The sequence below is a fragment of the Chiloscyllium punctatum genome, chromosome 2 (genome assembly GCF_047496795.1).
Source record: "Chiloscyllium punctatum isolate Juve2018m chromosome 2, sChiPun1.3, whole genome shotgun sequence".
Lineage (NCBI taxonomy): Eukaryota > Metazoa > Chordata > Chondrichthyes > Orectolobiformes > Hemiscylliidae > Chiloscyllium > Chiloscyllium punctatum.
This window is the reverse complement of record NC_092740.1, coordinates 81,732,787-81,758,334: the sequence shown is the minus strand read 5'-3', so window position 1 is coordinate 81,758,334 and position 25,548 is coordinate 81,732,787. Positions and strand designations below refer to the sequence as shown.

General features: G+C 39.7%; 1 protein-coding gene across 6 annotated transcripts in view; it reads right to left on the bottom strand.

The window, feature by feature from the left end:
* Window positions 1-25,548, bottom strand: part of znf608 (zinc finger protein 608) — a 90,693-nt gene that overhangs the window by 49,086 nt on the left and 16,059 nt on the right. For all 6 annotated transcript variants that reach the window (XM_072584654.1, XM_072584673.1, XM_072584646.1 and 3 more), the window contains exon 3: window positions 14,961-15,213. In XM_072584654.1, coding sequence (XP_072440755.1) covers window positions 14,961-15,213 — 253 coding nt within the window. The remainder of the gene's footprint in view (window positions 1-14,960; window positions 15,214-25,548) is intronic.

Here is a 25,548-nt window from a genome sequence, read left to right as displayed (position 1 = left end):
ATTCTAGCCTTGAGCGACTGTCTGTGTGGGAGTTTGCACATTCTCCCTGTGTCTGTGTGGGTTTCCTCCAGGTGCTCCAGCTTCCTTTCACAGTCCATGTGCAGGTTAGGTGAAGTGTTCATGCTAAACTGCCCATATCCAGCCATGTGTAGGCCAGATGGGTTAGCTATGGGAAACGCAGGGTTGCAAAGATAGGGTGGGGTGGTTTGCATCTGGATGGGATGCTCTTCAGAAGGTTAGTGCAGACTTGATGGGCAAAATGGCCTGCTTCCACACTGCAGGGATTCTGTCTAAGGAAAGATATACTGGGTAGGATTTAGGTTTAGGAGTTGTCTTATGAGAAGAATTGACTACATTGAGACTGTAGGAGGAACTTGACAGCATAGATACAGAAGGGTTGCTTTCCCTTTAAGAAGAGTCGAGGACCAGAGGGTAAAATTTCAGAATGAGGGGTTGCATTTTTAAGATAGAGATGAAGAGTAATTTTTTCTTTCAGAGGGTTGTGAATCTTTACTGCAGAGGGATGTTGAGTCTGGACAGATTTTTAATCAGTATGAGACTTAAGAGTTATGGGAAAAGGCAGGAAACTGGAGTTGAGAATTATTAAATCAGCCTTATTCTCAATGAATGGTGGAGCACACTCAATGAACTGAATTGCTTACTCGAGTACCTAATTCTTGGGCTCATATTTGCCCTATGATGGCTGTCAGGCTAACTGATCTGTGGTTTTCTACTTTGTGACTTGCTCCCTTTTTGAGTAGCAAGTTACTACTGTTATTTTCCAATCTGAGATTACCTTTCCAGACTGTAGGAAATTTTAGAAAAATTATAACTGATGTATCCACTATCTTGGCAGCAATTCTTTCAAGATTGCAGAAGGAAGTCACAATCAGGCTCAGCCTTTCGCACTGATCGTTTTCTCAGTATCCTTTTCTTAACAATTATAACTATTTTAATTTCCATCAATGAACACATCCAATTACAACCTTCCATTCATCAGAAGGTCAGAATTGGATGTGTTCGCTGGTGATTGCAAAATGTTCAGCGGCTTGTGCAAATCCTCAGATATTGAAGCAGTCCATGTTCAAATGCAGCAAGACCTGGACAATATCCAAGTTTAGGCTGATAACCCTGCAAGTGATATTCATGTCATACAAGTGCCAGGCAATAGCCATGCAGAATCTAATTGACAATCAATGGTAATACCATCGCTAGATCCCCCCCACTGTGAACATTCCTAGAGTAAGTACTTAACTGAACTGGACAGCCATGCAAATATTGTGGTTTTAAGAACAGTAGATGCTAGGAGTTCTACAGTGGCTAACTCATAAGCCCATAAGAAATAGGAACAGGAGTAAGCCATTCAGCTCTTCAATAGGATCATGGCTGATCTGATACTCCTTACCTCCATTTCCTTTCCTATTCCCATAACCTTGATTCCTCTATAACTCATGCCTCCCAAGAGCATGTTCACCATTTACAAGGCAGATGTCAGGAGTGTGATAAAATATTCTCCACTTGTATGGATGAGTGCAGCTCCAGCAATACTGAAAAAGCTTGACACCGTCCAGGACAAAATAGTCACATTGGTTGGCACCCTATCCACTTCAGCATTCGTTCCCATCACCATTGATGTACAATGGCCGATACAAGATTTTTGCTCACCCTGAAACACATGAAGGCTCCTAAGACAGCACCTTCTGAAACCAATACCCCTTCCAACTGGCAGGACAAGGGCACCAGATACATGGGAACATCACCACCTGCAAGTTCCCCTCCATTCACAACCCTGATTCGGAAATATATTACCATTTCTGCAGTATTGCGAAGTCAAAATCCTGGAACTGTCTCTGAGAATAGAGAAACGTCTCAAAGTTACAAAACAATGAAGATAGAACAAGTATTTTCCACACCTTTAGGATAACGAAATATCACACAGACACTATAAAATGTGGCAAGCGACATATGGCGATTTCAGGGCAGATGCTCAAAATCCTGGTTGCAGAGACAAATTTTAAGGAGGGTTTGAAAGGAGGATTGCAAACTTTGCAAAGCCTATGAAAGTGACTGGGGGGAGATTAAAATTCAAGATACTTCAAAAGCTTGAATAAGAGCAGTGCAGATATTTTTGAATCCAATATTGTAAGAATTGTGGGATTGGAGAAGTTCACTTAGAGAATGAGGGTCATAACTATGGAGGGATTTGAAAATAAAGGTGAAAATTTTAAAGCTCAAGGTTTTTCTTAAAGCAGGACCAATGTAGATAATGAGAACAGACATGATCAGTGAACAGGATTTTGTGCATAATAGGTAATGAACAGCAGAGTTTTGAATGACTAAGTTTACTGCTGGTAGCATGTGGGAAATGAATGAGGAATGCGCTGCATCAATTTTGCATTTCAGCAGCGACAGAGCTTATACAGGAGTGAAGCTGGATGATGGCACAGTGTTGAAACAGATAATCTTACTGCCAGCATAGATGTGACTGAAAGTCCACCTTGACATCGAATCTGACACCACGGTTTGAAAATGTCAGGTTCAGTCTCAGAGAGTTGCCAGGGAGAGGGACGGCATGGATGGCAAGAGATTAGAATTTGTGATGGAAACCAAAGGTAATGGTTTCAATCTCCTTCATATTTAATTAGTAGAATTTTCTGCTTAGCCAGTACTGGAAGTCAGACAAGTTCAATGCAGAGTCAGTGAAGGGTTCAAGGACTTTAGTGGTTAGAGGAAGCTGGATGTCATCAGGCTTAATGTGAAAAATGACACTGAGATGCATATGACCATATACTGCCAAAAGTGTCATTTTTTTTGTTGAGTTTCATGGAAGGTTTCTCTCTGCTGTTGGCTATGTGAAGAGGCAGTGAGAGCTAGAGACTTCCACATCAGGAATGCTTGGTGTTGCTTCGATCCAGGGGATTGGTTAGCTCTGTTGGCTGGACAGCTGGTTTGCAACGCGGAGTGATACCAACAGCGCAGGTTCAATTCCAGCACCTGTTGAGGTTACTGTGAAGGTCTCATCTTTCTCAAACTCTCTCCTTGCCTGAGCAGTCCACAACCATCACCTCATTACAATTAGACAGCAGCCACGTGGTCCTCTAGGACTATGGCAACTTTGGTACAATGGGAATCTGCATATTAATGAAGTGAAATTAGCTATGACTGAGTGTAATAATGCGCAATAATCCCTGTCGATAGGCCTCTCACCACTCACCAGTGAGAATGTTGGTTCCACACCTGAATCCTAGGTGAAAATGATAAAATCAAGAAAGGCCCTGACCTCTTAAACAATTCCTAAAAATTTCTCAGCACAGCAAGTAAATAACAAGTAGGTGAAGGAGAAGGATTGGAGGACACCAGAAGTAACTAGGTGATAATGGGAAGAGAAGACAGTGATGACAAATCTCTGGCTACAATTAGAAATATGAGAAAAGAACTCAGCCCAGGTGAGTAACGGTGCAGAACCGTCGGGAGAGAGATGACATGCATCACTGTGTTACAGGATCCAGGGACCATATTCCTTTAGTTAGCTCCACTGTTAGTTAACAATGAAATTGGTTATCGTTGGTAATCTTCTTTACATTTCAGACTACTGTTAAGAACACTGCATAAATTTTACACTAATTATATTAAAAGTTCGATGGCAAGATTGTGGGAAATGTACTTAACTTAGCAAAAAATGGGTCTCTGGTTTCTATAAGAATCTTTGACAAAAGCAACAGGGCCAGAAGGCCCACAGGAAAAGAGAGGCCACACAACACAATGAGCTTAGATCTGAAAATCACTTGTTTCCTAAGAAGTTACTTCAACGACTTCACAAAAATATACATCTGGTCATTTTTATCTGTAACTGAACATGAAGAAAGTTATACAATTGGAAAATACCACAGATGCTGAAAATCAAAAATAAAAAGACTGAGCTGTAAAAGTAGGTCAGGAAACACCCGTGGAGAGAGAAACATTGAAATTAACAGCAAACAGAACTCTGCACATACGTAGAGTAACTTGGAAATCCAAAAGTTGCAATTCGTAATGCCATACTTCTCCAGAGTTTGTACAATAGTAGACCTCACAGAATGCAATCACTGGGGAATTTTTGAACTGGCATGAACTTGCAGTGACTTGCATCCTGTTAAACTCACTGAAAAAACTAATGAAAAGCTTTACACCTTGTTGAATGAGATGTAACTAACGTGTAACAACATCCTAACTTCATAATTACTTATGAACACCCTCACTGACCCTGAAAAGCTTTATTTTACACTTGTGAGACATCAATTTGTTCCACTATAACAAAACATTGTTTTAAACTCTAGTTTTATTCCATCATATTTAGTTATTTCACCAGCTGAAATTTCAAGTTAAATTTAAAAGGATTCAGTACTTTTCCACTTTTTAATTAGTTGTCTTTCCAGCTATATCAATGTGTCTGGCAGCTCACCTTGCTTGATGACATCACTGCACACCTGCACCAGATTCATGCTAACATCACAAAAGGTGAAATCCACGCCAGAAAAGGTTGCTCTATCTTTGTTGACTGGTCTTACAAGTGTAACAGCAAATAACATTACTCTCGGTCTGATACATTTTACCATTTTTTTGACATGCATTTCACTTCCCTCATTGTGCAGTAACATCTGGAGCAATTCTTTACTGGGCCTTCAAAGCATGGAGTTTGAATGATGTCATTTAAGTAGCAAATTTCAAGGAATCTTAAAAAAAATGCAAACAAGAAACAAAGCAATAATGCAAAGTTAAAAATCAGACATCACCAGGTTATAGCCAACAGATTTAATTGGAAGCACTAGCTTTCGGAGCGCTGCTCCTTCATCAGGTGATTGTGGCAAATAAGATTGTAAGATACAAAATTTATAGCAAAAGTTTACAGTATGATGTAACAGAAATTATATATTGAAAAAGATCTGGATTATTTGTTAAACCTCTCAACTTTTAGAATGACCACATTGGTTTAAGTTCTTTCATATGTAAATCCCAAAACTTTTTTTAAAAGTTACATTCTCAAGTGAACTTTAACAATAGGTACAATGTCAGCAATAATGAAAATTGACTTCCCTAAGAACTTCATTTAACATCACTTTATGAATACTATATAAAATCAGGGCCAGTTCTACTGCTCACCAGATATCATTCAAATCATTGCTGCTAAAAGTCCAGTTACATCTGATTGACAAGGTTCAACGTCCTGTCCTCAGTGACTTAAGTGATTACCAGCACTGGAGATGGTTCACAGCAAAGTCAGTGTTAGTAATTTGACGGAAAGATTGTAACTTCAGGATTTCTGTGCTGGAGTACACATGCTGTACATCCTGAAGTTGTTATCAGTTTGGATAGTAGGGGCTGGATAGCTTGAATTAAAGCTGAAGATTGATAATTTGCCGGCATCACCTTCAGCTTATCCTCCTGAAACATTTGAGCACTATTTCTCTCTCCAGAGATGCTCGCTGATCTGTTGGGGATTTCCAAATTTTTCCATTTCTATTTTTAAACGACTGTTCTTGAAAATCACAACAGTTCACAAAGCATCCCCTTCTCGTAATTTGTTTTACATGCAAGCTTCCAGTGAGTTGTGCATAAACATAATGAGGCAGTTGACAGGAAATGTAATTTTATAATTAGCCTAGCCATAAAAAAGAGGATTTTTTGTGAGAGAAAATTCCGTCCTCCACATTTTAAGGTAGTAAAGTAAGTTAGATTGGAACGCCAAAACTGATGAATAAAAAGTCTTAGCATGAAAACAAATACAGCACAAAAGAAACATTTGTCAGAAATATTATGTGATTAAATGCTGTAAGATTTACTTTATGATATTTTACTCAGCTCAGTTATACTTCAACATCCAGTGTCCTCTTAAAATCCGGGACTATGTTATAAGTTAGTGATTAACAAAAACAACTTGTTTTGTATTTTATTTTTCATAGAACTGGCTTTCACTATATAACAGGACCAATCATACAAAAGCTATTAGTTTGAATAATTATTGAACATAAATTTTAATAAATGGTTTATTAACAGCCGTAGATCAACTGAAGAAGTTGTGAAAAACTGCTTTCTCCTCTGAGAAGTTTAGTAACATTACAAGCTAATTCAATCAGCATTGCTCAGTGCTTTTCCTGTCTAAACTGATTTGTATAAGCCACAAGCCAAAATAAATGATGCCTCATAATTTCTGTAAGACTCACTTACTTCCACTCTTAACACAAGCCCACTGTCAAAGATAACAGCTACGATGTCTAATTTGGACAGCGCACCAACTACATTCCTGAAGCACCATCTTCAAAAGTACTGTGTGCATTTGAAACTTAAGTAATTTCAACAGAAACATAAAATCAGCCCTGAATTCCAATGAATTTGCAATGGCCAGCTGCCAGGAAACCAGTCTTTTTTGCTAATTGGATCTTTCCGCTGACTTATGTTACAAATCAGTACATTTACTTTGGAGCTATCAGATACACATGATTGCAAGACTGCCACATTGAGTACCACCAGCTCAAACATCTCACTAAACCACATCTAAAAGAAGTTAAGTAGCATACTGAACTCAGGAACACAGAGGTCACGAGACCACTCAATAGGAATCCTGTTGTGCAGGAATTACTGCTTTAAATTGCAAGGGTACAGAATGTATTCTAAGAGAAGACTTAGACACCCATTACCATGGCTAGTTTAGTAGCACCACAACAGATTGTGTCCTGAAGGACTAAGGGCCCTTTTGACAAATTTGATAGAATGAACAGGAGAGGAAAACCTACTCAAACTTGTCTTCACCAATCTACTTGTTGTAGAAGCATCTATCTACTGCATGATGGCTGGGGCCGGTTTATGATAAAGAGTGATGCCACTGTGGGTTCAGGTCCAGTACTGGCTGCAGTCATCATGAATGTCCAGCCATCTCAACCTCACCCCTCGCCTCAAATTTGGTGACCCTCAGGTTAAACTCAATGCCAGTCATCTCTGTCTATGACTAAGCAGTACTCAGAGACTCGGATTTTACCTTTACTTGGTGGGAGTGATCACTGCACAGTTAATATGCAGATGAAGTTGTTGAGATGAAGACACACTGTACTATGCTGAGAAGGTCTACCACTATGCACGGACAGATCTGGCAAATCCAGCAACTGAAAACAGGCATGCATGAGGCAATGTGGACCATCTTCAGCAGCAATATTATCCCCAATCATAACATGGCCCAGAAAACCCCTCAGTTTACCATAACCATCAGGCTAGAAAACCAACTGTAGTTCATTGAGGAGTTTCGGAGAGCATGCCAAGAACAATGCCAGGTATGTGAAAATGAGGTACCAACCTAGTGATGCTACAATGCTGAACTTGCGAATGCACAGAAGCAATATGCCATAGTTATCTCACATCCAACAAAACAGTTCAAAGCTCTCTAGTTGGGAAGGTGCTGAACAATTAAACAACTGACTGGAGGAGTAGCCTTCCCATCTTCTATAACAGGGGCATCCAGCACATCAGTATAAAAGACAAGGTTGAAGCCTTTACAACCATCTTCAGTCAGGATCATCTCAACCACATCTGATCCTCATCATCATGGAAACTAATCTTCAGTCAAATCAGCCCTTTTGTGATGAAACAACTGAGTGCATTGTGTGTTTTAAAGGCAATGGGCCTAAAAGCATCCAGCTGCAGAACAAAATACTCCTCAGTCAGCCTGGTGCAGCTACAGCAGCTGCAACTGTCCAACTAAACAGAAAAATGACCAGATATGGTGAACATACTCAATCAGACGATTCCCCATCACCAATCCCCCAATGATAGAAGGCGTAGTCAACAGTGTGACGAATCAGTACTTACTCATTGATGCTCAAGTCTGGATTCAACTCCACACAGCAAAAAGAGCTGAATTCCAGAGGTGATCTGCATGTAGCTGCCATTCTCACTGAAGTACCATTTGACATACTGTGGCAGCAATAAGTCCTAGAAATTTCTAAACTGAAGTCAATTGGAACCAGGGAGGAAATTGTCCACTGACTAGAGGATTTGCTATCCAAAGAAAGTTACTGGTATAGTTGTTGGAAGCCAAAGATCTTAGTCCATGGACATCGCCACTCGAGGTCCTCAGTTCCTACTGCCCTTTTGTCCAAGGATCTTCAACAATGTTATCAATAACCTCTTCCATTCAAGTGGTGATGCTCACTGACGACTGATGTTCATTTCTATTTACAACTCTTCAGATAACAAAGCAGCTTGTGTCCATGTGCAACAAAACTGAAATAACATACAAGCTTAAGCTGCTAAATTGGGAGTAAGATATGTACCACACAAATAGCAAGCAATGACCAATTCCAACAAGAGAGAATCTAACCATTTCTCAATGACACTACCATCCCTCAACCATCAATAAGGGTCACTATTGACCAGAAACCTACAATAGCAGGTCAGAAGCTGCAGAGAACAACTCAGCTTCTAATTCCCCAAAGCCTGTCTATCATATGCAAGGCCCAATGCGATGGAATACACTCCACTTGCCTGGATGAGAGCAGCTCCAATAACCTCAACATTACCTAGGATGCAACAGGCCACTTGACTGGCAGCTTAAACATTCATTCCCTCCAGTATTGATGCAGACACAGTGCAAAACTAGCTCAGGCTCCATCAACTGTACTTTTCAAACTTGTTGTGTTCTACCTCCTGCAAAGACAAGGACAGATGACACATAGAAACATCAACATCTCCAAGTTGGCAAGTTCTCTCTAAATCACAAAATCTTTATTGGAGATATTATCATTGCCACTGGATCAAAGTCCTGGAACTTCCTTCAGAACAAAATATGTGTCAGAATTTTCAGCAGTTTAAGAAGGTGGTGGACAATTGAGGGAAGGAAATAAATGCTGGCTTTGCTAGCAAGTCACAAGTTGAGAATAAATAGAAGAAGTGGTCAGCCAAAAGCTAACTAAGTATTTTTATAGGATGCAAAGAAATATTAAAATAAACATTGTTTTGTGGACCACTTGCATAGTCACTCACCATGCATTTTATGATTAACCAAACCATTTACCAAAAAGTAAGGAACGAAGTAATTTGAGATATGCACATTTCCTGAGCCATTAACAATCCTGGATGTGCCTTGTCTGCGTTTTTTTAAACAAAGGATTACCAATGATTAATAGCACAATTTCAGTATTCAAACTTATTGAACTGAAAATTGGCTGTCATCCATATTTCAAATTTTTTAAAATAAAATTAGACAGCAACAATTAAAAATACAAGATGGTGACAATGAACAGTTCTGATCCTTATCTAGAACTGAAACACCAACCCACCCAACAGCAAGAACAGGCAATCAGAATTCTCCTTCAAAAGGAAAACTGGCAAACGGCACTGGGATTTTCTCAGTGACCTCGTGTTGTCACTTCCTAACTGGCCTTCCCCAGGCAGAGGCCATTAACGGCCTGTTATTTTATCTATACTTCAAAGCAAATTTGGCTGGATTTCCTTCCCAGGAGAGTTTCGTGTGCCTGTAAAGAGAGACAGGCTGCAAGATGTTTTTTTTCTACTTTTGTTTTAAAGTGTGAGGGTGACAGTATTCAGTGATGACCAACACATCACCCCCATCACCATGAAAACTTGCCAATACCGCCTGCTCCTTGAAGAGCTGACGGGGGAGATTGGGCAAGTTTCCAGCTGAATCTCACAACCCCAGCACTGATGTCTCAGATTGCCATCCTCACATACAGACAACTTCTGGGTCCTACAGGCTGCTAGTTGAAGCTTGTTTCTTGGGGGATTCCATGGTGAGAAGGTGAGTTGTCTTTATCTTCTTGTCAAAAGGGGAGATGGGGAGGGTATGTTGTTGGGACTGTGCGGGGGAGGTCAAAGGCAATGGCAAAATGATGGTTTTCAAAGGCAACCCTCTTGCCTGCCATAAATGCCCTGGACTGAGGTAATTGGGGCCACCCCCTCCCCTTCAAGCCCAGCAGACAGGTCACCCGGCTTCCAACTCAGGCAACTAACTATCTTTCTCGCCCACCACAAAGGCACGTGATCGGCAAGTTGGCTGGTTGAGGCCATAAAGTGGCCATTCTTGACTACCTAAGGGCCTGAATTAGTTATTGGTGGAGAGGGTTGTCTTTAAACCTCCTATCCAGGTGTGGTGGCGTAAAGAGATATGTTTCTCTCTAAAGTCAACTCCTTCCATTATTCCCCCTTCTTGCCTTCTCTAGGGAGGTAAAAATAATGCCCATAAAGTCACTGGATTTTCCATTCTTGACCCCTATCTTTTTATATTTTCACTTCCTGTGCCATCAGCCATCTGACACTACCTGAGTTGGAGACTACAACAGTATCACAATAAAGCAATTCAGACATCAGTCATAAATTATTCAATGGCAGATCTGTTTGTTCAACTAGCAGTGAGAAATCCTGTGCTGTAATGTTCTCTGTAATTTCAGTAACACAATTTCCTCTCTATTTACTAACCTATTCTCTACCACTCACCATTCTTCACAATAGGCTAGCAGTTTCATCTGTCATCACTTAACACCTTCAAACTCACTAATTTTTTTTATTTATGATTCTGAATCAGTCCCTTTACCAGACTAACATACTCAAGTCTCCAAGCAAATCCCCTCCCCCATAACAACTGGGCCTCATTATCCTTTTCAAGCTACAGCACACCTACGGGTTTGCAGATTGAGACGGTCAGACTGTCTTGTCTGGCAGACTCTCTGCTTCTCTCCCCCTTTATTCCTTTAGCATTTTCTGAGTGATGAAATATTTTTGTTGTGTATGTACAAGAGGCACAAGGGACCTAGCATTGAGCTTCTGTGTCTGGCAGGTGGCAGCTAATGTGGGCCAGCTACATATTTCATACAAATCCACAAGATGTTGTTCACAATCCATCCAGTCACAACTGGGCATCACACCAAGCTGTGGGGATGCTTGTTTCTGAGCTACGTTTAAATATTGGAGATAATCCTAGGTACCAATAAACACTAAAGCAGATCTACTCTTTTGCAATTAGAGTGAGGAAAATTAAATATGTTAATTCAATGCAAAAGGCACGTAGGAAAAATTCAACTTGTCTTTCCCTGAATTAACAATTCAAATCTTTTTCTAATGTTATACATTTGACTTTAGCAAACAGCTTAAATATAATGAACAAAATGACATGGAAAAGCACTATCATCGTATTCGCTTAAAATTGCATTACATATAGTAAAACATATATTAGCTTCTAGTTTCATGAATACATTGAAGCTCACTGCTCATGCAATTAAATCCATTAATGTATCGCAAAATTTAGCTCAGTATGAAAGACTCTTTTCTGTGGTTACATATCCCTATGCTGCAGAGATCTTCACAAATATTCACATCATTGCTACAATACGCAAACACTATTAAAGCCTGACCTTTTTTGTTTAAGAAAAATGCTTTTGAAAAATCTTGCCTTTCCTCTCCATTCACACTAGATAATCGGAGCCAGAAGAAGGTCTGACAGTTTATGTAATGGTCTCCTGAGGCAATTTGTCATGCCAGGTATTAGCCATCTTCTGGAGCTTAGTAGCCCATTTGTTTCCTTTTTGCTGTGTGCAAATGGTTTAACAGACAGAGCTGGAGAAAGAATTGCCTTTCATTCGGTTTGACATCTGAGCTGTTTCTACAAGTCCATTGTACTGGTTCGCTTAGCAATTCAAGCCTTAGGCAATAGCCCTCTCCAACCTTCAAATTATCACTCCTGATGATTGGAACTTTTGCATAATAATATCCTCTGCTTCGCTGGCATTAGTAAAGAACTGATCGTCTTTTCACTAAGAATGCAGGACTCATTTGTTTTCTACTGCCAACAGGCTAAACCTTGGCACCTTTCTCTTCTGCCTACGCTACACTTTCATATTTATTAGCAAAGTACCCTAGACCCAGTAACACAAAGGAGTCAGAATGGCCACAGGCAAGCATTCAAGATGGTTTGCAACATCCCAGACAACCATACTGAGCAATCCCAACCTATTTTAAAAAGATGTAAAGAGAAAAACAGCCTTACAAGAGCATTGCACCAATTTAAGAATAGTTTTATAAATGAAATATTTGTCATTAATCCCCGAACCATTTTTCACAACAAAAGCAAACCTAGTTTTGCATCTGAATCCAAAGCACATCTTTTTATACATTTCTGCCATTATTTCTATTTGAAGGACAGCAGAAAAGACCTCACTCTTGCAACATTTAATTAGCTCAGTATGTAATTTAATCCTTTGATAAACATGGGGAGCATATTCTTGATTATTACTGTTCATCCACTGAGGCTACTAATTTACATGATTCAATTATATCTTGTTTGTTACTGTTTGGTCAGTGAGGGAGGGAAAAGCTTTTGTGTGTAATTTCACTGTTATCGAACAGATTTAGATAGAGGATTACTACTTCAACTACACAGGGGAAAAAAACCTTCAGACTTAAGAAAAAAATGTAAGAGAAAATTACATCGACACTGGGGTGCAGGGATCGCTTTCTCCTCAACTATTAATTCTAATCAAGCATAAAATATTCAGTGGGTCACAAGGGTATTTGATTCACCATGAATAACTCCATTAAGGTCACCACAGGCTTTCTTATTGCGCCACAAACAGCCACACATTCTGGTGCAGGAGGAAATCGTTTCCAGGAGCCAAGTTATTTTGAACACACTAGCGTCACATTTTGCATTGAATTTAGAAAAGCCCCCAGCTATTTTTAACATTAGTCACTGACCATGTGAAAAAAAGCTTCTTTCTATTACTTAACACAAAGAATAAGTGTTGTATAAAGTGCAGACACTAAACCAGAGCTGCTAACCACAAACATGTTCTAACTTTAACTCTAACTTTCTAAATATTAACTGTTCAGGCGCTAAATTCCAATTTTCTTCTGCATGATGAGAACAGAACACATGACACATCTTTTGTAATGATGGCTCCTTTGCCCCCAGCACTGTATCATCCCTGAATATACTGAGGAAAACCTGGATTATTCAGTTCTCCAATTTCAGGAAACATAATGAAAAATATTACAATATTTCACAGTAAACCAAAAAAGAAAGCCTACTGAACAATGCTGCACAGTCAGGTACAACGCCGCAGAAAAGCACCGAAAGGTTACAAATCCACAACCACAAGTGCAGAAGGGGAAGTACAAGTTTCTCCAGACAAACTGATTTTTTTAAACTTTCTGCATGACCCCTCCCCCCACCCACCCCCAGCCCCAGGTGCTGAAATTCACAACTCGAAACTGCCAAACATACAGTTAACAGCCGGTATCTCAGTACTGCCTTTAAGCGGGGGTAAGGGACTTCAACTGATGCAAGCTTTGAGTGTTAAATCTGCTTCTACATGGCACAGAGTCCTGAGCTAGTAGCACAGCTAGCAAATTGTAAACTTGTTGGAATTCACAAAGGGCAACTTTCTGTAATACATTCGCGGTGTCTCTACCACTCACATGATCTCACAAAAACATCTTGAAAACTGGACTCAAATATTGAATCTGAAATCATGCGAATACCAAGGTCCATCAGCTCACAGCTAGGACTGAGTTAAATGATTTCAGTTAGGGCTGTCGTTGCTGCAAATGAACATTAGGTGAGTGGGGAGAAATAATAAAGTTCAGGTTCCTGACCCGCAGTAGTCATCAGTCAGAAAGTACACTGGTTGATATTAGGTAAGGGAGGATTGAGCTTAGATATGATGCCCTCTAAGTTCAAACAGCTTTCCAAAACACACTGCTGAGAGTCACACTTAAAGGAATTCCCTGTTTTGAAAAGATGACTTGCAACTGGGAAATTGTATTCCTGTAAAAATTAGTGTCATTAAAAATTGTCAGGAAATAAGGGGGACAAAAAACTGGAAGAACAAAATCTATTCCTGGTTGCCTGTAACTTACCTCAAAGCAATTCCTTGAACTATAACCGAAACAGCACAGAAACAACCAACTCTGTCCATTTGATTCATGTTGATTCACTGTCCTCCCAACTCCCTTCAGCATCAACTGACATTTACAGAGCACCAATAACATGGTAAAATATCTCAAGATACTTGGCAGAAGAGATACCAAACAAAACTTTGACACCAAAGCAAACAAGGAAATTTTAGGGCAAATGACTTTAAGTTTTGTCAACGGAGGTTTTAAAGAATGTATCATGAAAAGAGAGGTAGAAGAGAGTTGGGTGGGTTTCGTGGGGGATTTCCAGAGCGAATGTCCTTCTTCGCTAAGGCCAAAGCCAGGATTGGTGCAGTGACAAAAATCAAAGACTCCAGAGAGTGCAGAATGGAGGGTCACAAATATCTCAGAGGGCTGTAGGAATTGAGAAGGTTGGGGAGGAGTAATCTTAAGGAAGCATTTAAAAAAGATAAGAATGTTAAAATGAAGAGGTCACTAAAATGGGAGTCTGAAGTGGGTCTCAGAATACAGGATGGTAGGTGAACAGTACAAGCTGGGATATGATAGCAGCATTTTAGTATAAGGAGGCTGGAGACACGCTGGGATAATGGGGTTTAGATGGAACACATCTAACATCTGAGGTTAGATGATTCAGATAGTTTCACAGAGGTGAAACACATAGGTGGTCTTAGCAATGACACTGACCTGTGGTCAGAAGCTCATTTCACAGTCAAAATAAATCACCGAGGTGCTGGACAGTTCAATTCAACTTCAGACAGTTGCTAGACAGTGGTAGACTCAGTAGTTACAGAATAGAATTTGTAAGGGGGAACTCAAGATAATGTCTTAATTTTTCCCAGTGCTTAGGGGTAAAGATGTTTGCTCATGCAGTACTGAATGGTGGACAAGCTCTTGTCCAATTCTATCTGTGCAAGTTTCCAGCCCTATGTGTGCTTAACTTTCCCTTCAATCCAAACCTTATAAGCTGACACAAACTTCACCTGGTTACTTAAACATGCTGCCTCAGATGTTATCACAAAATACATAAATGATTTAAAACCTCTTACCTTCCTCAGTTTCATGCCACACAATCCCTTCCAGGTTTACACTAGTTCCCGGCTCACAAGGTCCAAGGCATTCCGGCTCAGTCACTACTCCAACCTCGCACGTATTTATACCCATTGAACGAGTCCTTACTAAAAGCTGCTCAACTGGTGCAGCTATGCTAGATGAAGAAGGAAAGTAAGAAGGCAGAATCTGAGGTGGCATGCTCACAGAGATTGGTGGTGGAGGTGCAGGCACAGTGAACAAGGGATCAACCTGGAAAAAATTAGAAAAACGTTACCCATGTGCATCGACAGAATAACAACTTAATATACAGAACTTAGGACTTAGTTCATCAGTTTTTTTTCTTGCTTCAAGTAAACTTTAGCACATCCCAACAACTTTGCCATAAACAAACATTTTTTCATACTCATACGCAATGGAAAGTGTCACTCAACATTCATTGCCAATTAATATACTTATTCACACATTCTGTTGTTTTAAAAATGTTAATCATGTCATCATAAATATAGTTAGTTGCCTCTGGAAAGCATGTTGAAGTCTGCAACATTAAGGAATGATAAGAACCATCAGAAATAATCAATCTTATCCTCTTATCCCTCAGCAAAGAAAATCGTACTGTATAAAAAGTCACAATTAGAATGTGCAAAATATCAATGAGCCCACAGGAAGTTGCATTTGTGAAAGTTCATACTGTGTGGATTTTAATGAGATGTCTGGAGTCTTGCCTACGAATGAGAGCCCTGCAGCACCTCTTTTAGGGAAAACCCAATGAATTGAAGTGATGGGTCTTCAGTGAGTTCAATCCTTGCTCATGCCATTGCATGCAAAGGGAACAAAGTCACTGAACAATTATAAACAAAATTATTCTGCACTACCTAGCTGCAACTTCCTTTTTGGAGGGATTGCAAGCCTCCTCCTTCTGGAGATCTGTACTAAAATTTCTTCAAATTTTGACAATGATCCCGAAAGTATGGGATAGTTCTGACCTTTGATCATTTGAAAGGAAAGTCAGTGAGATTGTCAATTTATTTCTCTATATACACGTCCAACAGCTATTGGGATGAGTGCATGGCGACTACAGAGTCATAGAGGTTTAAGTCACAGAAAAAAAACCCTTCTGCGCTGGTCAAAAACAACCTCCTCACTATTCTAATCTCATATTTTAGCACTTGGTCCATAGTCTTCTATGTCTTGGCATTGCATATGTGTTTCTAAATACTTCTTAAATGTCATGAGGGTGTCTGTCTCTGTTACCCTTTCAAGCAGTGAACTCCAGATTCCCACACCCTCTGGGTGATAAGTAATTCTTCCTCACATCCCCTACAAACCTCCTGCCCCTTACCTTAAACCTATGTCTCCTGGTCATTGATCCCTCCACCAAAGGGAAATATTACTTCCTGTCTGTGGCCCTCACAATTTTACACACCTCAACCTTGTACTACTAAGCTTCCCAAATTCTGCTTGCAAGACCTCATCCCTTTTCCTACCTACATCATTGTACCAACATGTACTACCATCACCGTTTGTTTGCCCACATCTCCCCATCCAGCTACTCTGAAACACCCTGACCCTGGCAAGAGGGGGGCAACATGCCATCCTGGAGTTTCCTTTGTGGCCACAGAAACACTTATCTGTTCCCCTTACAATTGAGTCTCCAACTCTACAGCCCTACTGTTCCTTTTGTGCAGCAGATCCTCTCATGGTACCATGAAGGTTGCTCCCAGTGTTCTCCCCTGCACAGTCATCTTCCTCAACAGTTTCCATGAATGTATCCATGAGAGAGTGGGGTAGCTACGGGCATTTCCTCTACTCTGTCTGTTCAGTCATCACGTGAAGACGCCCCCCCCCCCCCCCCCCCACCACCCCCCCCCCACCCCCGAACGCGTTACCCAGCAGCACAGATGCACGACAGTGAATTTACTTTGAAATTTAGCTGCAGTTGGAAACTTCTTGCATACATGGTCACCAATTTACTGTTATTACACGCATATAAATAAGTAATAGGAGTAGGGCCTTCAGCTTCTTTATATCAGGCCTACGCTGATTGAGGCCTCAACTTCACATTCAAACTTCCCCAGAAAACCAATGACTCCCTCGTTAGTCAAGAAACCATCAGTCCCTAAGACTCATGACCCTCTGAGAGAAACAAAATCCTCCTTATCTCAGCCTTATAAACAGGAGACCCAAGCTTTTTGCAACTCTGACATTTAGTTCTGCTATCTCCTTGTGGGAGATACTATCCTCTCAGGTTCACTCTGTCAAGCCCTGGTCAAGTGATGGCATCAGCTACAAAAAAGGCATAAATTATTAAGCACCTCCAATCCATTCTGATGACTTAAAATGACTTGCAAGAAAGGGCAAAGGGTGGTGCACGAATAGAATGAGCTGCCAGAGGAGGTGGTGGAGGCTGATCCAATTACAATATTTATAAGGCATCTGGATGGGTACATAAATAGGAAGGGTCAAATACTGGCAAATAGGACTAGATTTATTTAAATCTGGTCAGCATGGATGAGTTGGACCAAAGGGTCCGTTTCTGTGCTGTATATCTCTATGACTCTACGACCCTATGGCAGCCTCAGAGTGCATTAATAACTACTCTCCAGCATAATTTTAACCCTACCATTAGGCACAAGGAATGTCTGCACCTGGACAAAGATTATTACATTTGCTGGAAAAATCACACTGTAGCCCTTCTGTTCTACTTGCACTGATCTGTCACATTCATTGTATTTTACATCAAGGGAGAAAAATGAAGCCCATACGATTATTATGGGTTTGACATGTCATGAAATACCACATAATGAAGAGCATGTGACATCCTATTTAATGTATCAGCCATTATGTCTGCAACTTGTCCACTCAGATTAGGAGGCTTCTAAGAGTCAGGACTGCAGTTGGTAACAGCTCAATGTAAGCGCAGGCATATACTTACAATCCAATTCACGCGGATCACAGTAATAAAACTGTCGATTGGCAATGGTATTACATTCTCAATATACCAACCCAGTACTTTGTAACTTAATACTTTTAAAAGGCTCTGATATCAGGATCGAATCTCTCCTTCCCCAACAAAGCAAGATTTGCTGGAACACATAAAGCTCCAGGGAAAGACAGTCATCATGTTAATACTGAAAGACACATTCTTTGATGAAACCTTCCTTGCTGTTTATTGAAAACCCATTTCAAATCTTACTGCAAGGAAAAGACTGTAATCAAATGTAGCCCTGCGGAGCATATTATAAGACATATTTTTTCCATGCGCGTCGGCAAAATTCAAACTGAATGAGAATAAAAAACAAGAGACAAACGTCATTCAGTGTAAAAACACCAACAACGTGCCACTGATGAGGCAATTTCCATGAGGCAGCACTCTGATACCATCTGTTCCACAGAGCAAATTAAGTTCTTTTAAATTCCCACATTAATTAATATAGCACACCAAAAATAAGCAAAAATAGCCTAATTTTATTTTTAAATGCATCTACTTTTGAAAAGTTGATTTTACAGTGCTCCCTCTCCCTACTCCCATATGCTGTTTTCATATCCAATCCTACTGTGAAGGCAATTAAATGCACACTGCCATTTTCTTCATGGTGGTTGCAGGGGGAACTGAAAGTGGGGTGGGAATCAGCCAAATATAAAACATTAGGTGTACAAATCTCAAACCACTGAATGCGACAGTCTGTTAAAACAGGGAAAGAATGTTAGAATCAGACACTGCTTTCCACTGTGTTACTCTAATGTGATTATTCCCAGGTGTTATTGTTATAACGACCAAAATTCTGGCAATTCATCACAAAAGCCACAGTGGAGAGATGAAGAGAGAGGGACAACATGTTAGGTGATCTCTCTCTCCAGCGCGTACACACACACACACACACACACACACTACTACTACTTAGAGTGCAAGCCTTACTCATCATATATTAATACTCATAATACAAACTGCATTTTCTTTTCAATTTATGCTGCATTGTGCTACAAAATATTTTGATGACCACCAACCTGTTTAAAACTATACAGTTTTAAGTGATGCAATGCTGAAGAAACAGTCCAAAAATAATTATACTAACTATTTACAACTAAATCTTTTATGCATGCTTTAGTGATACTGTTAAGAAATGGACATCATTCTCCAATATCATTCTTGATTTGAGTAACTTACATTATTTTCTTTGTTCCAAGCATCAGAAAAGTGTTTGGGCATTTTGTAATTACCTCAATCTAATAGCAAAGCTTCTACACAATATTTTCTTAAAAAGGTGACATTAATTTAACGATAAGATATTACAGTCCCACCACCAATCTAATCATTAGTACTCCGACAGTAGTCATGTGAACACATCAATTATGGTAAGTGCCAAAAGCTCCGGAGATCCAGCAGATTAACAGGCAATCCTCTGTTTTACAAGCGCACATCAAAAGGAATATTAATAAGAGGAGGGGGCGGTGTGAGTGCTTGTCAGGCTGATTCAGTCATGGATGTAAAGCATTTCCTCCAGCCTTTTCCACGAAACTATCCCATGAAAGAAACTGGCACTGACTACAAAGTCTATAGCTTCCACCTTTTCAAAAGCACTGTTGCGATCACTGTAACATTTAAAATCGTAAGACTCCGGAGTTACTTTTGTCCTTATATTCTAACAAGCATTTACAGGCTGGGTACTTTTAAAAGCATTTGTTTTGTTTCATCCCATTATCATTCCTTTTTCATGACAGCGCCCAGTTTTCTGAAAACATAAAGAAACCAGAAGTATGCATTCAGATAATAGCAGTTAAGGATGCTGACTCAAAACATGACAAAACAACTGTAGTCATATCAAGGTGCAAATTCTTCATGTACTGATGTCATGCACTGATAAGGTAGAATCTGTAATGAGTGTCCTGAAATTCAGACAGTTCCAGAGTTTTATTATTTAATACATGAGGGATAATTTTATCTCAGTTGTGTATCCATAATATCGAATAAATTGAATGTTGTAAGTCTTAAGCAGACAATAAGTTGACTTAAATTACATGTTTGCCCCATCTTTAGGCTGTGAATAATAGTTTTGAACACAGATGGATTTTTAAAATTTATAATCTTCAGTGTTCTTTCAGCCCACTCTCAGCGTCCAATATAAACTACCAAATGCAGTATCACCAAAATTTGTGTAAATCTATTACTTTCAGCTAGTATACCATTGGTAACTCCCAGCAGGACAAATAATTGTGAGTATTTCACCCTCCCTTAAACCCTATCGCTAATACAGCTCTAATGACCTGGACTGCAACACTTGCTCCGCACAGTTACCTCCTGATTTGAATTCATTGCAACAGATTTACAAGGTCAATAGCGTCAGTCAGCATTAAACATGTAGAGATTTTGAGAGACTTGGAATGTTGAGCACAGAAAAGCATCAACTGTAACCAAAGGGGGAGGATTGAAGAAAAGAACGAAAAAAATTGAATGCATTATTCTTCATAGCATGCAGTTACATAATTGTTTCCAAAAACAGGCCCTCACATTTTACATATTAAGGTGTGATTTTTAATTCCCTTTTCAAAAGGAAAACAATACAATTTTCCTCCCTAATTAACGGTGACAATCTCGAAAAAATACACATCTCAAAATAGTGCAGTACCAAGTTTCACTATCAGGTAATTAATTATGGAAAAACATAAACAATTTTCATTAAAAGGTTAGCTTTAATGGCTCCCTGTTCCCTTCATAGAGAGAAATGATGTATAGATTCAGTATGCTCATCATGAATAGGCGTTAAATTCGTCTTCTAACAAACAAATATTCAAACAGTGGTAAAAATGTGATCGGCAGTGCTGTTTAGTCCTTGCTTAGTAGATTGTTCTGGTATCTGTAATTAACATATGGATGCAATCTTCACATTCACTCAATTAGTCACAGACGTTGTGGGTAAGCTGAGAAAGCAAATGCTGCTCATCACAAGGATTTACAGCCACAAGCACCACACAATAAGCTCAATTCTTCCCATTATGCATGCACAGCCAGTAAGTGCAAACCATTTTTTTCTCCCTCCTCCGTCTCCTAACTGACACGGGTTCTGCACAAAATCTTTAAGCAATATTCTCTGTCAGAGAAAGGAATTAATTCAGAACAATAATGCCTTTCATAGCAACTGTACTCAGCACAATTAGTCCAACCAGTTTTATGTTTCCTTTAAGCTATGGAGATGCAGCAAAGCAAATGATTCACTCATGCCCACAAAAAGAACTAATATAAATGTCACCCAACACTGGAGGAAAGGATAAAAGTACATGTTTAAAAACCACCCATTGTAAATATAACTTATTCTGGATAAAGAAAACAAAGTGGTTCTTCTGAAAGATGGTTCACGGAAAATGGAAAATCCCACACCCCACACTAAGTTTCTCTCCCCTCCATGGAACCTTCTGTTCGATGCTTCTCAAGTACTCATTCTTCATTTGCAACTGCAGATTCTTAGCAACAGCAGGCTATTTCAAAAGAAAGGCATCACTGCTAAACCTGCTTCTCACCTATTGACCACAAGTGCACCCTCACCGGTAGATTGTATTATAATCAGAACCAGAGCACGGAGGGAAACTGTGACAACAAGCATTCTCCCTGAAATATTATCCCACTGAGATCAGGTAATTTAGCACAGAAGTGCAACAAAATCTGAAATTTTCCTAATCTGCACAACTCAGTAAAACAAGGCTTCTATTAATCCACTAAGGCCAAAGAGAGTTCCTCTTCAGATCTGCAAACTTCCTGATTCCACAAGCATTCTTGCACCTAAGCAGGCAAATCTTTTTAACATAATAGTAACAGACAAGCCCCTACTCTTTGTATTGCAATAACAAGGCCTCTCATAGCACCACTACCTTTGAACAACAAAATATTGAAATTTATGATAAGTTGCACCTTTGTGTCTGTTCCCAATTTTGGCTAAATATTCCTCAACATCAATTGTCTGTAGCTTGAGGAAACTTTAAGTGCAGTGTAATGTTCAATTAACCATTTTTGATGTGGCAGCCTGCCAGGACAGGTCTTACAACAATCACATGGTCCATTTTGTGACTAATAGCTCTTAATAATGCTCTTAATCGTTGCTGAGTCAGTACATTATTTGGTGTGATGGGGGATGGGGAGTTGGAGGATTAGTATTGCTCAGAATTGAATCATACTCTTCCAATGGAATTTTAGTTAAAGAAAATGCTGCCATTCTGTTTCAGCTTCAAAAGTTGAGGAAATTATCAAGCCCACTCTTCCTGATGATTTAATAATATTCTAGGTCTGTTTGTAGTGAACAGTGAAGGTCCAATAAAAATACAAAAAGTAACTTTACACATAATTGCTCCCATTCTATGCAGTTCCACCCAATGGGCATTTGTGGTGGGGTTGTAGGAGGTGTGTGCAAGTTGATAAAAATAAGTTAAAGAGCCATACTTTTGTTTACAAAACGGTACATTCAGTTAGTGTGTGTAATAGATGTTATAATGAAAGCGATTTCACTCAATCTGCCACAGATTCTGATGTGGACTTGTTGGGCCAAAGGGCCTGTTTCCACACTGTAAGTAATCTAATCTAATCTAATCTAATTACTGTGCGGACTAAAATATTCAAAATGAAGGTTTCTGGATAGAAATGACAGGATTTATCAAGATAAATTCATTCTTTTAAGACCTAAATCAGTCTTTGCTATAACCAATGAAACTTTCAAGAAAGTTATTCTCGAAACGTGGAGTCATCTTAGCTGTTTGAGTAAATGGGAATGGTGTCAACTTTTCTATACCACCTGCACAGACACAGAAAACAAAGTTTGTGTAAAATTTAGGGTGGACAGGTATATTTTGCAGAGGTGGGACAAGGTCTCAATTCTTGAGGATCCATGTCATTGATGCAAATCTGGCATTAGAAAACCCCTATTCTCCCAAATCCAAATTGAAGGCTCCATCCATCTCCCTAGTATAGCGTCAACTTTAACTGGAATGGTCTTTTTGGCCCCAATACATCTCCTAAAAGTGAAGCTCGTCATAGATGCACCACCAGATAGCTCCCAGATCCTTCTGTGCCAAATAAATCACCAAAAAGGAAACATCTTTGCTCTCAATAGAGAGTCTGCCCTTTCAGAATAGGATAATTGATCATCTTCAGGATGAATCACCTTATTTGAGCAAAGTATTGGGATCAATTTGAATATCTCATCAGGACAAATGCTAGTTCTCAGCTGTTGCAAGTAAACAGCATTATTCCAGAGGTAGATTTAGAACTTCTGTGTGTACAACCCAAAATCTCATCACTATAATTCTCATCACTATAATCCAACAGGCCATGGCAAATGGGTCAGAACCTGATTATGGTCTGGTTCCACCCAAAAATTCTGGCTCTTTCCCGTGTGAGAATCAAGTTTCCTGCACTCGCTCAGGCCTCTCCGCAATTTTTCAGAGGGATGGGGAAGGTTTCGCCTGGCCTTCTCACTCTTGTCCCAACTAAGGCTCTTGAGTGGGCAATTCATGACCACGTGGGCCATTTGCAACCTAGCCTCAATTTGCAGGAAGAGATCGGGGTAGACGGGAAGCTTGAAAAGTGACCTTACTCAGGTCCAGGCGAGGTAGGAATTGGGGTAGGGTTGCTCCATCGGCGGCCTCCATCAACATTGAGTGCTCGCAGCAGATGAGGTGGGACTTCCTCAGTAGTGAAGGGCAAAACATCCATCTCCATGTAATAACACTCCCAAGTGTTGTCCAGTATTGGCAGTAATACATCCTCAACCAGCTGTTCAGGTATTGGGCCAGGAAACCATCCCAATAATCCTGGTCCTGATCTTTCGACGAGTAGTCAACAAAACAATGGGGGAGCTTGTATTTCTGAACACAAAACACTGAACCTCATTGCATATTCACCTCCTCCGTTCTATCTAACGTTAGAAACAGGACTCACAATGAAGTGTCATCTGCACAGTTTAATTTGGCATCATTCTGCCGAATTGACAACAGTCTTGGTGCAAACATAAAACAGAACTGCTAAAAAAAACCTCACACAATATTGAAGGGCATGTCAAAAGAAGTATTGTTTACACATGTAGCATTCAAATTGTTCAATGCAGCTTAGATAGACACCACATTCATTTGCAACACCAATAACAGTGCAGTGTAATAGTGATGAGTTTTACCTCTGGAAAGAAACATTTCATTCCAATTAACCGTAAAAGCATCAAAGAGAGAGCAGTGCAGCAGTGCAAAAAGCTCAGCAGTGATTCACAATACAAATTAATGCTCGCATATGGTAATTAGGCCACTGATTTATGGTGGTGCATGGTAAGTGCAACCAATTACAAAATGCAAAGCTGCAGAGGCGCTACTAATTCAGGAGAAAACTTACAGCAAGGAATTATGTTAGTTATCACTAGCAAGAAATGCATTACTGCATTTCAGTTATTGAAAAGCCTTTGAATTCCATACCTTCTTCAGTAACGGAAAAAGAATTACATAAGGCTCAAGTATTCAATGTGACTGTAAATTTAAGCGTTTGATACACAATCGTTTGGTTTCAAAATTTACAGTCCATTTCAAATTTTTATACATCATTGCCAACCTCAGCAACTGTCCATATGACAAAAAAAGAATGATCACACCACATAAGCATAGCCTTGGTCCAACAGCTATTCACAAAATGTCAAGCACAGCAAATTAATCGCTTCAGATCCTAGCTACCCATTAATACAGGTCACTAATTAATTAGGGTGCTGGAACAATGGCAGATTTACAGCACATAACGTTTTCTCCAAAAAAAAGTTCAAATTAAAACTCGAGGATTTACTTTAATTTAATGGAACAATTTTTTCCATCCGCCTCCACCTGCCCTACTCTCTCCACTGTGCTTGTAAACTCACTTTGCCAATAACTGGTGCCCAACAGCTAGAAGCAGCTTGGCTTGACAAGTTTTCGTCAGCTTCTGAAGGTACTCTGTCATTGCCCATCCCCCACTCTTTGTTCTCCTGAAAGCACTTACTGTGCAATGAAGAATTGCCTTTACCCATTAAGAATGTATTTTGTCTTCTGTTTTGACTAGAGTACGGGGTGAAGAGGCACAGACTAGAGACACCTGAACAGAAATTAGGAATGCTATTGCATTTCCAGCCCAACTGCATCCAATTCTATCTCCTCCTCAGCCTCATTTCAAACAACATTTGGCTAACAAATTGGACCTTCTCTCTATAAACAAGTGATCTTGCTCTACAATTAAGCCATTCATACACTTCTCTTCAGTTGGCCCTCATCCAACTGCAAGCTCATTGGCTCTGTTATAATTTAGTGTGGTTAAAAAGGCAATAAAGCAAATTTTAGCTTCATATGACTGTATATGATAAGGACAGCATCATCAAGCTGACAGAGTAATGACTGTGATTGTCTTGATTACTTAACCCTTTGCCTTCCAAACTCTTTTTTGACAAAGACGATCATTTCCCTGACAATAAAATTCTGAGGCACCTATCTTATTAAATATCTATTGTTTATCAGTACAAACGTTCTAGCCTGTTAGTTAACTAATATGCGGGTTACCATCCATTATCAACAGCAGGTTTTGCTCCTAGATTATTTATT